The sequence below is a fragment of the Eurytemora carolleeae genome, unplaced genomic scaffold (genome assembly GCF_000591075.1).
Source record: "Eurytemora carolleeae unplaced genomic scaffold, Eaff_2.0 scaffold918, whole genome shotgun sequence".
Lineage (NCBI taxonomy): Eukaryota > Metazoa > Arthropoda > Copepoda > Calanoida > Temoridae > Eurytemora > Eurytemora carolleeae.
In genome coordinates, this window is record NW_019397000.1 from 48126 (window position 1) to 64433 (window position 16308).

Sequence of the window (16308 nt, forward strand, 5' to 3'; positions counted from 1 at the left end):
ATAAAAAAAAAATATACAGTGGAGTCTTCCTTTTCACAGTTTTATGAATCCGTTACAAAAAAAATATTTCAAAATCCTGACTTAATATTTAGTTCCACAGCACTTTGAAGACGCCATGGATTATAATTTTTAGAAAATTTTTGTCTTCATTGAGAAATTTACAGTAACAAAATTGATTTAAGTATTTTTATTTTTTTTAATTCTTTTCTTCTTTAGTTTCAACTTATTTCTACTGGAGATGAAATTAAGGTAAAAAACAACTAAATTCAGGCAAATAGATTCTAGTACAATAGATGGCATTGTAGAATTTGTACACTCTCAGTACAGCTGAATTCTTACGTCACAAGTGTTAACTCAGTTTTTGTATCCGACAAAATTATCAAAAGTAGTGATAATCTTGGAATTAAGTGCTTATTTTACAATAAAATAACTGCAACTTTATGTGTTCTTTATTTTCTGTTTTTACGCTTTTTTATTTAATCTTTGAAAACATGTCAACTAATTTGAGAACATTTCGGTTTCCTTGTTATATTTGACACTTGTGACGTTGTGTATAATTGGTTCATTTCTCTGTTGCCACCTATTGTACTTGATAATCTATTTGAATTCAGAAGTAAAATAAATTCCATCCAATACAATTCCAAAAAAGTCATCATGATGCTAAATATATCGGAATTGTTGCAAAAATTCCATATTGCAGAATCAGGCGTATTATCACGTATACAGGGGGAGGGTTTAGGGTAACATTTAAGCCTGAAACGGAGTGTTTCAAACAAGATGTATTTTGCCAATTTCCTTTCCTGTCTCTAAAATGCATACATCCGCTAGTCAAATTCAAAAAGTTTTCTTATCTGAAACTGATTGTTGCCAGGTTGAAAAAAATGGTTATTTACATCATTTTTGGTCAGACTATAGCTTTAACATGGCTATCGTTTTTGATCGGGCATTTAACTCTTTAAATATGTAATTATACTTGAAATTAAGTTAACGATCCCTTTAAATATAGAATTATACTTGAAATTAAGTTAACGATCCCTTTAAAAATAGAATTACTTGAAATTAAGTTAACGATCCCTTTAAATATAGAATTATACTTGAAATTAAGTTTATGATCCCTTTAAATATAGAATTATACTTGAAATTAAGTTAACTATCCCTTTAAATATAGAATTATACTTGAAATTAAGTTAACTATCCCTTTAAATAATTCCTCTGTTGTGTTAATAGCTAAGTGGTCGTCTGTATAGAGATAGACAAGGACTAATGTCAAGAAAAGTTAATCTGAATATTTCAGGTAATATTTGCTTTTTTAATGGGAATTTAGAATAGAAAAATTAACGAAAGTTTAAAATTACTGCGATTGTTTATGAACACATATATAAAGTTGTAATCTCTGTTTGTTTGTCTGTATGTCTGGTTGTTTGTCTGTCAGATCATAACTCAGGAACCCCTGGACCGATTTGCCTCAAATTTTGATTATGGAACTTGAGAAAACCTCGGAAATGTTTTTTAGTTTGGGTTTGAGATTCTAAGAAAAAATAGCTAAAACCGTAATTTCTGACTGCCTTGGGTTCCCCTAGCTAGAATATATATATATATAAAGTAGTAATCTCTGTTGGTTTGTATGTCCGATCGTAACTGGTGAACCGATTTGCCTCAATTTTTGATCCAGGGAACTTGGCAGATCCAAGGAAATGTTTTCAGGGGCATATTCAGGAATTTGTCCAAGGGGGGGGGGCTTAACAATTTTTTCTTTACAGGGGGGGGCTCCGTACCCCCATTAAATCTATAGATTTCACTGGTCCAGGGGGCTGAACCCCCATAGCCCCACCCCTGAATACGCCTCTGAATGTTTAATGTAAAAATTAACGAAATTTTATTGTTAAAGGGATTGTTTACGCAATACAAATAAAGTAGTAATCCCTGTTTGTTTTCTTTGGGTGTTTGTTTGTATATATCCGATCCTATAGGCCTACAATTCAGAAAACCCTTGAACGATTTTAATTAGGGAACTTGGTCAAACCACGGGAATGTTCTTAACTTTGATTAAAAAATCATAAGTTGAGTGGGTTGACTTTTTTATACATATGAAAACTTTCCCATGATAAACAAAGTAGTATAATATATTATCTGTATATGTTCGATCATAACTCAGGAACCCCTTGAACGATTTTGGGGAACTTGTTCGAACCACGGGAATGTTCTTAACTTTCTATACTTGTATCTTTATATGCAAAGCAGTAATATATTCTCTGTTTGTTTGTGTTTTTCGATCATAACTCAGAAACCCCTTGAAAATAACATTAAGTGCAGTAAAAACAAGAAAAAGCAATAAAAGGCAGTAAAAAATAATAAAAAGTAGTATAAAGCAGAAAAAAGTAATAAAAAGCAGTAAAAGGCAAAAAAAGCAATAAAAAGCAGCAAAAACCAAGGAGGAAAAAACAATAAAAAGCAGTTAATAGAAAAAATATTTTAAAATATTTTAGTTGGATGTTGACTCTACCAAAAATGAAGGTAATCTGTTTTTTTAAAATGTTGAATATGAAAAATTCTTTTCGTAAATTTATATGCCCTTGTACAGTTAGAGACAAAACATTTAAAAATAACAAACAAATTGATCAAAATTGTGAAGAGAACGTTAGGAATAATTATTTACAACTACCTGACAGGGAAGTTAAGAGAATTTTATTTTATCGCTGCGCTCTGGATGTTTTGTAGTCAAAATTGTAGGCAAAATTTGTTATTTCCCTGAAAAGTAGTTGTACACAATTTTATCGTCTTTTGAGATGAAAATGCGCGAATTTTTTTCCGAAAACTTCGCATAGTTATTTTACATACAGGGTTACCCAAAAAGGATGAGACTGTTAAAGACGACTCAAAACTCTAAAAATATGAGAACTTACGCTTTACTTTTGGTTTTTGCATTTAATTGAGTATTTTGATGGTTTGCTAAATGATTAAGCACAGAAATAAGCCAATTGTTGCCTTCCAGAACCCTGAATGCAGGAACATGAAAGTCAAAAGACGGTTTAATACAGTTTGACCCAAAACTTCGGAGAATTCATCAAACGAAGTTATAAAATGTCGTCTTCTAAATCTACTGAGTACTTATAATGGAATACTGCAGATTATTTCGTTTTATAATTTTATAATTTAATTGAGCTCTTTAAACTGTTCCCGCCTATTTCTTGGCAATCTATTTATTTTTACAATTACTGAACTTTAAGTCATGACGATATTTTATAAATTCTTTCAATGGCTCCGTAATATTACGAACCAAATGCTATAGCTCAAGTTATTCTTTTATTTTTAGGCTTGTTCTACAGAGCCTGGTCTTTACTACAAACTAGGAACTTATTAATGAATTAATAATTTGTGTTTTTAATTATTATTAGTTGATAATTTGATAATTTACTTGTTGATAATTTGAATAATTGAAGTACAGACACTTTATGTCCTTGGATGTTTATTCTCAAGAAGATCTGGATTTATACAAAGCAATTTCAGCAGAACAGGTAGGATTCTGCGCCCTAGGTGATTTTATGATTGATATTGTTTACTTGATTGACAGACTGGTCAATTCATTAGCTAGTTGATTAGACGGACTGATTGATTGAAAATGACTAATTGATCAAAAGTTTTATGAATAGATTGATTGACTGACTCATTCATTAATTGATTGATTCCTTGAATAGTTGATTGAATGATTGATTGATTGATTGATATACTGATTAACTGATCAACAGAATAATTTATTTAACACTTGGTTTGGTGATTGATTGATTAATTGAATAATAAGTTGGATAATTGATTAATTGATAAAAAGATTAAATTTGATTGGTTGATTGATTAAAAACTAGGGGTTTCTGACCCAAGTATCTCTTCTCTCTGCTATGGACGATGACGGTGTTACACAAGGGTTTAAGGTGAAATTGAATTAATTAGGATTTGTCCAATTACTTCTTTGAAGTTTGGTAATCCAATAGAGATAAGTAGTTTATATCTCCCCCACCACCCCACCGCTTGCCCCCGTTTGTGCATTTTAATTAATATTCCACCGTAGAGGTGACTGAGTCCGTAGAAAGCTGAAAGAAAACAGGATTCTGCTTGCTCTCTTTTACAGGGATACAAGGAGATACTAGCGCCTCTAGCGTGAAAAATAATTTTAAAATCTGCATGTACTTAAGTACACACTCTATTACTTATAACTCTCTTGGTAATCCACGTCAAAAAGTACAAAGCATAGGTGAACAGCCAAAGCTCTGTAAAGTCGGCTGGTCTTGCTAGTTGGTGAAAAGTTGTCGTCACTTTGTTGATTGCTATGTTTCTCAAAAAGTTATTAATAAAGATTTTATAATTGATTTGATAAAATTGCAGGATTTTGTTCATATTTTCTGCGGTCCTTTAGTTTCTTCTTTTTTTATTTAGTTTCCTTCAGATGAAAATTGTTTAAATGGGGACTGGAATTGTAATTTCAAGATGCAAAGATTGCAATACCTGATTCACAACGGAACCCTTGAAATCTTTACCCGATTACTAATGTGGAAATTGTTGCTGTTTTTAAAGGTCATAAAACTGTTTAATTGGGAAAATTCCAGCTTGCTTTCATGCAGTAGAAATGCGCAATTTAATTTATATAGAGAAACCACAGTTAAAAACGTAATTAGTTTTCTAAATTTTAAATATTGATATCTAATTCAAATTGGATCAGAAAAAGCTTTTAAGGGTAACGTAAGTAATCGGGCATCGTCATCTTTGCAAAGAGAGTCACTAAAACTTACGCTCACAGTCCCTTTAGGCAAAAAAGGATTAAATATTTCATATAATTTGAAGTGGACTTCAAAACATAAAATTCTTACTTAAATGATTCATTTTTATAAAAAAAAAATATACAGGGTTACCCACAAAGGATGAAACTTTACAGAGAACTTAACAGAATCCATAATTTGTTTGAATTTCTTTATATTCAGCTAGCTTGGGAACAGGGCTGCCCAGGTTACTAAAAGTTACTCCCGCCGTTTACCCGCACTCGATCAAGTTTACCGGGAAGCTAAATTTTCGCGCTATTAAAGTCGACCCACTCAATTTAGAATTTAAAAACCATGCTAAGAACATTCTCGTTGGTCTCGCGAGTTCCCCAACCAAAATGTGAGGCAAATCAGTCCAGGTTCCTGAGTTATGATCGGACAAACAAACAGACAGACAGTCAAACAGAGTTTACAATAGATGCAGAATTCTTAATAACCCTGTAATCGCCATATTTTAATAAATTCAGGTCGTCTTTACAGTCTCATCCTTTGCTGGGTAACCCTGTATAAAAATTGGTATTAGATTAAAATACCGAATCAGACATCAATGTTTAAATTGAATATTTGTTGTTGCAGTTTGAAGACATCGTTCAACAGGTTGACAACAATACTCCTGAATGCATAAGGTAGAGTATTAAATAAGTTGAGTTTCTAAATTTTGATAAAAGCCTCTGAAAAAAAAGGAAACGGACAATAGCAAACAGTCGTCTACAATCGTCTACAGTCGTCTACAGTCGTCTACAGTCGTCTTCAGTCGTCTACAGTCGTCTACAGTCGTCTTCAGTCGTCTACAGTCGTCTACAGTCGTCTACAGTCGTCTTCAGTCGTCTTCAGTCGTCTACAGTTGTCTACAGTTGTCTACAGTCGTCTACAGTCGACAGTCGTCTACAGTCGTTGTCGTATATATCAATTCAATGAAGACGACTTTCGATTACAATTTTTGATCTCTAGTAAGCTTTCAAACAGCATAGATAGGATACACATAAACATGGAATCAAAGAGAAGCTTCCCTTTGTTTACTTGAAAAAAGCTTGTTATAAATCAAAACTAAAACAAAAAGTCGTCTTCATTGTATTGGTATAAACGCCAGCTATTGTATTACTAAATTATGATCAAATTCGGCAAACTTCTAAATATTTTATAATTTACTTTTTCCGCAGATCTAGCCAGGCCTTCAAGAGGAGAAGAGAACTGCAAAAGAACAAAAAATGTCAAATATTCCTTAAAATGAATCAGGTAAATAAGGTAAATAAGGTAAATAAGGTAAATAAGGTAAATAAGGTAAAACAACAGTATTTTGTTACGTGTCTGTACAATGAGAACTAGAAAATTGTGGAATAGGTAAACGACTTTAAACTCAAGTTATGACTTTAAATAGTCCAATGAACATGAGGCATGAGTTGTGCAGTGTAAACAGACCCATTTAACTGAATGAGTGATCTAAGTAAGACTATTAGCTTTGTAACAAGATTAATTACACAAAATTATTGCTTTAATGTCGTCTTACTATTCCTCAGTTTTCTGGTTCTCTCTAAAAACTAAATACTTGATTTTTCTCTGAATGATTCAAAATTCTAACAATTTTGAAGAAAAAAAAACTTTATTAATTTATTAATTGAACCCTTCACAACAAAAGTTAAACCTGTTATTTCCATCCAGGCGCAGTTGATCAGCTTGGAAAAGTCAACCCCGCTAATCCAGTTTGAATCTTCTCTCCAATCCCCTCCTAATCCCTTCACTGAACCATCTAGATCCTCCCCAGACTCATCCTTTAATAGTGCTCTTCATTCAGCCAATCCTGGAGATTTCAACGATACACCTAAACCGGGGTTCTCCACGAAGCAAAGACAAGATACTCCGTTCTCATGGATTGATAACAGTCTGCCACTTTCCACGGGAAAGGTTAATCTTAAGAACGCATTCAGAAAGTCGCTCCGAAAGAGTTTAAGAAAGTCCAAGTCAGCCAAGGCAGCAATTCGCAAGCGTTCAATATACATGGTTGAGGTTGATGATAAAGCTTCTGAAGGAACTGATGGAACTGAAAATGAGAAGGTTCAAGTCCAAGCTAAGATTCAGGTTAAATTTTTGGAACAATTTCTATCATTCCTATTTGTTCCCTTTCAAAGTTTGAGGACATTTCGACTCATCAAAACAATTTTGTTGTTGTTGCTTTTTGTTGTTGTTGTTGTTGCTGATGTTGTTATTGTTTTTGTTGTTGTTGTTGTTGTTGTTGTGTTCTTGTTGTTGTTGTTGTTCTTGTTGTTGTTGTTCTTGTTGTTAATGAGATTGTAATGTTTAGGGAGATTGTTGTTGGATTCTATTCTCATCAACCTACTTCCAGGGCAGACGGTAAATTACAGATATACAGTGGAACTCATAAAACTGTGAAATAGGAAGACTTAAAGGGACTGTAAGCGTAATTTTAAGCGATCCTCCGTGCAAAGATGGCAATGCCCGATTAACAACGGTACCCTTAAAAGCTTTGCCTAATCAAGTGTGAAGTAGATATCAATGTTTATAATTTTCAAAACAAATCTTTTTCGATTAGGGTTTCTCTAAAAAAGTTACTTGCACATTTCTACTGCAGGAAAACATATGGTAATTATCGGAATTAAACACTTTTGAACTTCGAGAGACAACACTATCTTCCCCTTAATCAAATAAAAGGTGTCGAAGGTACTGTTGTAAATCGGACATTGTCATTTTTCCATTAAGGTTCACTTGAAATTACGCCCTTAATGATATGATTTTAAAAACAGGGTTAGTCACAAATAATGAAATTCAGAGACGACCGAATAGAGTTTATTTAGTCTTGTTTTCTTCAAATTAGAGATGGGCGCGTTCGTTTTTTTTCTAATTCGTTCATTTGTCGTTTGTTCAGTAAAAACACGATCGTTTTTTCAAAATTTTTTTTTAACTAACCATTTAGAAATCGTATATTTACATTCTGACTAATCCATAAAATGGAAACAGTCGTTAACGATTTTAAATGGTTAATTTTTGTATTTTTTGTTCGTTTTTCAAAAACGATTGTTTTAAAGATTTCGTTAAACGACCCAACTTGTTCATTCATCATTCGTTAATTTTTCTAAACGACCCATCATCATTTACGAAAAATTTGATTTGTTTTAAAAAAAATTGGTTCGTTCACAACAATAATGCCCATCTCTACAGCTCAAATCATTACACTGGGAAAAAAACGCAATATCGCATTTAACGGAAAAATTACAGTTAGTTGTATCGCACACTCTCTGCGACGTCCCCTGGTTGCTTCCGTTGATATATCGCAAAACGTGCTCGTTGATGGAAACAACATTTATCATAAAGGCAGCAGCTATTATTTTATAGCACAGACTGTGCGATATATCTAACTATTATTTTTTTCTTTGAATGTTGTAGGTGTATGTATTGGAGCAATAGCGATTTTTTTGCGGTATATATTTAAAGAGTTGTAGCTGTTGTCTTTAGAGTCGCAACCTGTAGTCCAATAAACATGAAACACAGCAAATTACATTGTAAAAAGACCCATTTTACTTATAAATGGATTTTTAAGCTACTGTTAGAACTGTTTGCTTAACAAAAGCAAATACATATAAGATTGATTAAATGTCGTCTATCTCTTCCGTAGTAACATCATCAGTCCGCACTCCAGTCCGACACCGTATAAAAATAACAACATTTTCGTTTTTTTTTCAATTGTGAAAAAGAAAGGCGAAATCCTAACTTAGCCATACACTTCAATTTGACGGCTTTTTACTCTGTATTTAAGAGAAATGTCCAATGAGTTCTCTATCCTCAATGATCAGTCAACAATGTCAAGAGTACAGTTGTGAATCAGGGATGTCACTTGAAATTTCACAAACTATTACAATCCCTTTAATGAGATCAATTAAACTTTTTATAAAGGGATTGTAATCGTAATTTCAAGTGACCCTACATTCAAAGATTCAAAGGTCCGATTTACAACGGTACCCTTGAAACCTTAATCGGGTCAAAAATGTGGAAGAAACCATCGTTTTTCTGAATCGAAAAGTGAGTTACTCCGTTGATTCTTCTAACCAAAAAATGCGCAATTGTCACTTTCGCAGAGAAACTGCAAATAAAAATAGACAACTTAAATAAACAAAAACATGAATATCTAATTCATAAATTATCAGAAAAAGGTTTCAAGGGTATCGGTGTAAATCAGGCAGTGCCATCTTTGCTTCAAGGGCAACTTAAAATTCAAAGTTTTTTCTACGCTAAAATATATTTTTTTTTTAATGTTTCTAATATTTTTGTTTCAGAGAGACGGTATGTGGCGGTGAGCGTACAATTTCCATCCCTGCAGTTAACTCTGTGAAAAAAGTTTAGAAAACGACGACATTTCAAGTTTCCTGTAAAACACGAACATTTTTTTGGTGATCTCTTGTTCTTCCAAACTCAAGTGATTTTATTTCATTTTATTTTTTCAAACTAGAATATTTTTTTTGCTGAAAAAAAGCAAATTTGTATTTGGATATTCAAGTGATATTTTTGATATTTTTTTTTGTTAAAAAAAGCAATTTTGTTTTTGTATATTTAAGTGATATTTTGGATATTTTTTTTGCTAAAAAGCAAATTTGGTTCAAGAATCAACATTTATTTTTTTAAATATTTATTTGTCTCAGTTATTTAAAGTATTAAATGTACAAAATAGTTTCTGTTCAAGTTGTTCAAAAGAAATCTGTTTATTTTTACCATATTTATATTTTATTTTAAAAAGTACAAAATATAGGAATTTAAGATTTAAATCTTGTTTGTTTAAATATCAGGATACAAAGATTTGTTAGGAGGTATAAGTTTTCGACATTATTATGTTACAAGATTTTTTTTGCAGCATATTGCCGCAAGGCCACGCATGGTAATTCGGAAAATTAAAGAAAAACTTTAGAACAAAGCGGGGAAAAGTTTTTAAAACCTTTATTAAATTGCGATATAAACGCATTTCATTGAGAGAAAAAAACTTATTTCAAGAGGTATAGGTCCAATTCATCTGGTCGTCAACAGCGCGGATTTGCGTGGTTTTAAAAATTTTGCATAAACCGGAAATAAATACTGAAAACTGGAGTTAGTGACAACTCCAAGATTCAACTGAAAATTTGACAGTTTTCTGTGCCACTCCGTCCACTTTCACAGGAACCCCACATTTGAAAATTATCAAGTAGATATCTAATTCATATTTACAAAGCTTTTAATTGTACAGGTTGTGAATTGTACATTGCCAAAGTTGCATGTTAGGACACTTGAAATTACGCTTACAGTCCCTTTAAAGGCATCTATCATTTTTGGCATGCAATGCTTCCAATGAAAGGTCCCTTACAAGTACTTAGCCAGTTTCCTTTTTCCTTGGCGGATTTTACGAAATTTTGTTTAGATATTCTTCCATCAAGATTTTCAAGACACTATATACAGATCCTTCTCTCAGAGAGAAGTTGAACTACGTCTATAACCCAAATAGATTGTTAAATACAATATCAGTTTCAACCCTGTTATTTAGTCAATAGAAAATTGAATGAAAATGGTAAAAGCAGAAAAACAGAACACATAAAATTTCACTAATTTCACTGAAAGATAAGCACTACAGTCTAAAAATATCACTTTTATTCATAGTTTTTTTTCAGACACAGAAATTGAGTTGACACTTATGACGTAGAAACAGCTGTAATAAAAGTGTACGCATTCTGTGTTGCCTGTTACTGTACGAATTGTACTTGACAACCTATTTGCGTTTACCTGTAAGTGAGTTGAACTACATTAAAAAACCGTTGACAATTTATACAAAAAATTTGACCATATTACTAAATATTCTCACTCTTAATCCAACTACTAAAAAATGAAAAGTTTTTATAACATATAAAAACATGTCTTATATAATTGAGACAAATCGGTCAATGGGGTTCTCATGAGAGATTACAACTCTTTATATAATAGATATATACAGGGTTACCCACAAATAATAATAATTTACTGATGATTTGTTGATTGAATCAATGTTTCCTTTTTAAATACGAGACACATAAGACTGTGTAATAGAAGGACGACATTTAAGCAACTTGATGCGTATGCGTATGCGTATGCGTATGCGTATTTGTCAATTTGATGTTGTTGTCATAAAGCTAGCTGATTTTAACCAGAGCCCGCATCGTCCCAAATTAACGGCTGCGTATTTAAGCCGTACTTTGAATGTCTCTGTACAGTGTTTGTCCGCCAGATGTCACCTAAAGTATAGGTGTCAGCACATAATCTAATTTTACAATGCTTTCTAATTGTTTTCGCCGAGAGGGGTCGTGTTTCACCGTACTTCGGAGGGCCACAGTAGGAGACGTCATATGTTTACAAAAAGTACGGATGGGACGATTCGGGCTCAGTTGCATGACATTTTACTTCTTTCGTATACAATGCACAATTGCACGGTAGTGAAAAGTCGTCTTCCAATTAAACAGAGTTATTACGCACACGTCAATCTTAAGTAAAATGCAGCAAGTTTTTATCATAATACTTCATATTGAAGAGCTTTTGAAAAAAAAAAAATGTTTTGAATCCATGTTATGTAACCAAATAAATTTGCTTTTCTTACTTACAAGCGAAAAATCAGAACTAGAGGAGTAACGGAGTCACAAAGTCGTAATAATAATAACAATTGAATCTGACCTTCTCCTCCTGGTTAGTTTGCCGTGAAGTGAAATAAACCCATAAATCAGTCTCTTTAAGTAAAATTAGAAACAACCAGTCAAGCCTTAAAAATTTGACCGTATTACTAAATATTCTCACACCTTTAATCCAACTACTAAAAAATCAATAATTTTTATTACATATAATTAATGTAAAGCTTGAAAACATGTCTCGAATAATTTTAACAGTTTTTAATGCAGAGTACGCAAATACACATTACAGGGGTTACTGAGTAAACAGATCAAATTTTAAAATTGTTTCGTCTTAAAGATTTATCCAGATGTTTTTATTAGTATCATTTAGCCCTTAATATTATTATTATTAAGAAAGATTTTTTTCTAAATTTTTATAAAAGATCCTGCATCCGACATTTATTTTTAAAGAAAACCGCAATTATAATCTATTTTTTTAACAGCAAATATAATTTAAGCAACTTATCGTAGACGACCAGCTTTTATTAAATGCTAGGTCATTTGAAATTACGTTGACTGCTAGACCCTCTAAAACAATAATAAAAAACATAAAAAATTTATTTTTGAATATTCAAATGTTAAAAAGTTAAACAGTTAAATCTAAAATAAAAAAGTTGAACAGTAGCAAAAATAAGATCGAAAATTTATCAGTCAAAATTCAAGGCAATGCAAAGTTTGATTGTGCAAAAAAGTTATATTGTCAACCGACAAAATAGTTATTTAAGTAAAATTTTTAATAAATAACATTGAATTTAGCCATTAATGTAATTCAACAATACTATGTGCTTGCGGTCGCATTATATGTTTGAATTATTTTCATCTTTTATCCCCCCCCCCCCAAGCTGTAATTAAAAATGTTCGTCATGAAAAAGGCTAATGAACAAATAATAATCATTTATTAACAAATAAGGTTTCCATCGGTTTCTCCATTTTAAAAACCAGATCCATCTAAATCTCAAGGAACAGTCCCATTTACATCAGGATATTTTTACCACGCATTTTCTTCTTTAATAGTCATGGGTTCCATTTTCATGGCAAAATCATTTATAGAATCATTAATATCATCCTCTGAATTGTCATGAATCGAATGTTTCTTTAATCTGTGCTCTTTGAGAACACTTACACGCTTAGCAATGTATTCACATTCAGTACATGGATATGTTACTCCAAGATGAAGCGCTTCTTCGTGTCTTTTTAAATGTGACGGTTTAGTTGCGGAGTAATCACATTCTGGACATGGATACCTCACACCGTCATGCTTACTTTCCCGGTGTCTTTTTAAGTAGGAAAAATGTGTTGCTGTATAATCGCATTCAGTACAGGGGTACAATACCTCAGTGTGTTTTGTATCCTTGTGTCTTTTCAACTGTGGTTTATTTGTCGCTGTATAGTCACATTCATCACAAGGATGCGTTACCCCTGAATGTTTCCGCACTTGATGTCTTTTCAGTTCCCTATTGGTGTTAGTGGAATACTCACACTGATCACATGGATGTTTTATACCCAAGTGCTTTCTCTCAATGTGTCGTTTTAATTCTTTGGAAGTGGTTGTGGAATACTCACATTGACTACAAGGAAACCGAACTGCATGATGTCGACTCTTCTTGTGTATTTTCAAGTCTCTTGCTTTGGAGGCCGAGTAGTCACATTCAGTACAGGGGTACTTTAATTTTGTTACTTTTGAGTTACCCGGGTCTAGTGAATCGGCAGGATTTAGATCTTCCTCCTTCTCTTCCTCTTTCTCTTCTTTAATATTGATATCTTCATTATATCCTTCATAAATGGCATTTTCAAGATCATTTTCAGGTTCGGGTTCAGATTTAACCATATCAGTTATTGGAAGCACTAGATCAGTGTAATCATCATCTTCTTGGGTTTCTTCCGTTTCATCAACTGAAGGTTCAGGAAGAGCATCTTCTGGTTCACATTTGATAGGAAACATAGAATCATCTTCATCTTCTACCTCTTCATCTTCCTCATCTTGAAAAGATTGGTTCATAATATCAGATTCCGAAGTATCTAGATTTCCATGCTTTCTTCTCTGGTGAGCTTTCAAAACGTTCTTACGTTTAGCAACATAATCACACAAATCACACGGATATGTTATTCCGAGATGAACAGCGAGCTGGTGTCTTTTCAAATGTGAAGGTTTGGTGGCCGAATATTCACATTCAAGACAGGGATATCTCACACCTTCATGTTTGCTTTCTCTGTGATTCTTTAAATATGTGGCACACACTGCAGTGTAGTCACAGTCAGGACACGGGAATATAACTCCACGGTGTTTAATATCCTTGTGTTTCTTTAATTGAGATGAATACGTGGCAATATGATCACACTCATCGCAAGGATACCTCACACCCAAATGTTTACAGTCAATGTGTCTTTTCAAATCCTTGGCAACGGTTGCTACATAATCACACTCGGTGCAAGGATATCTTACACCAAGATGAACCTTTTCAACGTGTACTTTCAATTCTCTCGGCGTGGAGGAAGTATAATCACACTCCGAGCAGGGATGTCGTATTCCGAGATGTTTACTCTGAACGTGTCTTTTTAAACAAGACAAAGTAGTGGAAGAATACTCACATTCGTAACAGGGAAACTCTGCCCCCATGTGTTTTCTCTGCGTGTGCCGTTTTAGCTCTCTGGCGGTGTTTGTAGAATATACACACTCTGCACAGTGATGACGAATTCCGGAGTGTTTTCTTTCTTTGTGTCTTCTCAATTCCTTAGACGTTGTTGTTGAATATTCACAAACATCACAGGGATGTCTAATCCCAGAATGCATTCTTTGTTTGTGTCTCTTTAACTCTTTAGAAGTTGTTGTAGCGTAGCTGCATTCATTACAAGGGAACCCAGCTCCAACATAACTCCACTGTTGAGAAGGATTCTGTTCTGCAGGCAAGGTGGCAGGATAATCCCAGTCCGCCATTTTGAATCCAGATTTTCCAGGGAGTTCAATCAACCTAAAACAAGATCAAGATTAATCCAGATATTCCAGGGAGTTCAATCAACCTAAAACAAGATCAAGATTAATCCAGATATTTCAGGGAGTTCAATCAACCTGAAACAAGATCAAGATTTAACAAAGCTCGGAAGGCAAGATGTTATTGGTTTTAGCCATTTTCTCTTTTTAAATTTCTTCCATCATGACTTAAGTGAACAGATCACTTGTTCATAGTAACTACCCTCAATATACCCTAGTCAAGCAGTAGCGCTCGGTCCCCCCTGGCATTTTATGAGAGCAGCATACTACCCCTTTAAAGGCCTAAACTTAACAAATTTCAAAGAGGAAAAATTGGAATAAAGTAAATGCCGTGACACAAATAAGAAAGAAAAATTAAAAAGAATATAAAAAGATTAAGCTGAAGATCATAAAACAGGATGGATTTTAGAAAACAGGATGGATATTAGAAAACAGGATGGATTTTAGAAAACAGGATGGATATTAGAAAACAGGATGGATATTAGAAAACAGGATGGATTTTAGAAAATAGGATGGATTTTACAAAACAGGATGGATATTAGAAAGCAGGATGGATATTAGAAAACAGGATGGATATTAGAAAACAGGATGGATATTAGAAAACAGGATGGAAATTAGAAAACAGGATGGAAATTAGAAAACAGGACGGAAATTAGAAAACAGGACGGAGATTAGAAAACAGGATGTAGATTAGAAAACAGGACGGAGATTAGAAAACAGGATGGAGATTAGAAAACAAGATGGATATTAGAAAACAGGATGTAGATTAGAAAGCAGGATGTAGATTAGAAAACAGGATGGAGATTAGAAAACAAGATGGATATTACAAAACAGGATGTAGATTAGAAAACAGGATGTATATTAAAACCGAGACGGAGATTAGAAAACAGGAGGGAGATTAAATCAGGATGTAGATTTAAAAACGAGATGTAGATTAGACAACAGAATAGAGATTAGAAAACAGGATGGAGATAAGAAAATGAGATGAAGATTATGAACAGACAGGCTTGACATAAATGAATAAGATAATAATTAGAAAATAGAATTGAGATTAAAAAAAGGATGGAGATCAGAAAACATGATGCAAATTTAGAAAAAGACGGAGATAAGAAAACAGGATGTAAATTGGAAAACAGGATGGAAATAAGAAAACAGGATGAAAATTAGAAAACAGGATGCAAATTTAGAAAAAGACGGAAATAGGAAAAAAGGTTGGAGATTAGAATTAAGGATGGAGATTAGCAAACAGGAGGGAGACTAGAAAACGAGATGGATATTAGAAAACAGGATGTAGATCAGAAAGCAGGATGTAGATTAGAAAACAGGATGTATATGAAAAACTGAGACGGAGATTAGAAAACAGGAGGTAGATTAGAAAACATGATATAGATTTAAAATGAGATAAAGAATAGCAATAAGGTGCAAATTTAGAAAAAAGAGAAAACATGATGCTAATTTAGAAAAGAAAACGGAGAATAGAAAACATGATGCTAACTTAGAAAAGAAAACGGAGAATAGAAAACATGATGCTAATTTAGAAAAGAAAACGGAGAATAGAAAACATGATGCTAATTTAGAAAAAAAAGATGGAGATAGAAAACATTATGTGAATTTAGAAAAAAAGATTAGATATTAGATTTGATACCAGGAAGAATGAAAAAAAGCATGGCGAATATTTGGAAACGGGCCAAAAAAAATTTTAAACAATTTTTTAAGAAAGCATTTCATTAACAGATAAAAAAAATTACCCTGATATCTCAGAGAAGGGTGGTTTTTATCAAGAATTCACATCAGCGGAACATGTTTTTTTTCTGAAATGAATTAATGATTAATTAATTATCTCATT

General features: G+C 32.9%; 2 protein-coding genes and 1 long non-coding RNA gene across 4 annotated transcripts in view; 2 read left to right on the forward strand and 1 right to left on the reverse strand.

Moving 5' to 3' along the window:
• Positions 1-1331, forward strand: part of LOC111710941 (uncharacterized) — a 1917-nt gene extending 586 nt beyond the window's left edge. The window contains exons 2-3 of the long non-coding RNA XR_002767157.1: positions 217-249; positions 1228-1331. This is a non-coding gene — a long non-coding RNA (uncharacterized LOC111710941). The remainder of the gene's footprint in view (positions 1-216; positions 250-1227) is intronic.
• A 1101-nt stretch (positions 1332-2432) lies between these two features.
• On the forward strand, positions 2433-9310 carry LOC111710947 (uncharacterized). Of its 2 annotated transcripts, none has more exons than XM_023485153.1 (9): positions 2433-2514; positions 3314-3350; positions 3446-3515; positions 3861-3926; positions 5385-5434; positions 5969-6053; positions 6468-6884; positions 7108-7157; positions 9095-9310. In XM_023485153.1, the coding sequence occupies exons 3-9, from the start codon at positions 3453-3455 to the stop codon at positions 9159-9161; spliced, it is 798 nt and encodes a 265-aa protein (XP_023340921.1). In that variant the 5' UTR covers positions 2433-2514; positions 3314-3350; positions 3446-3452; the 3' UTR covers positions 9162-9310. The 2 variants fall into 2 exon arrangements, with proteins under 2 accessions (XP_023340921.1, XP_023340922.1); XM_023485154.1 differs by having other exon boundaries at positions 2435-2514; positions 5969-6044.
• A 3040-nt stretch (positions 9311-12350) lies between these two features.
• Positions 12351-16275, reverse strand: LOC111710930 (zinc finger protein 142). Its single transcript, XM_023485137.1, has 2 exons — positions 16211-16275; positions 12351-14442 (listed from the first exon to the last, which is right to left on the reverse strand). Exon 2 carries the CDS (start codon positions 14406-14408, stop codon positions 12462-12464), a length of 1947 nt encoding a protein of 648 aa, XP_023340905.1. The 5' UTR covers positions 14409-14442; positions 16211-16275; the 3' UTR covers positions 12351-12461.
• Positions 16276-16308: the final 33 nt, after the last annotated feature.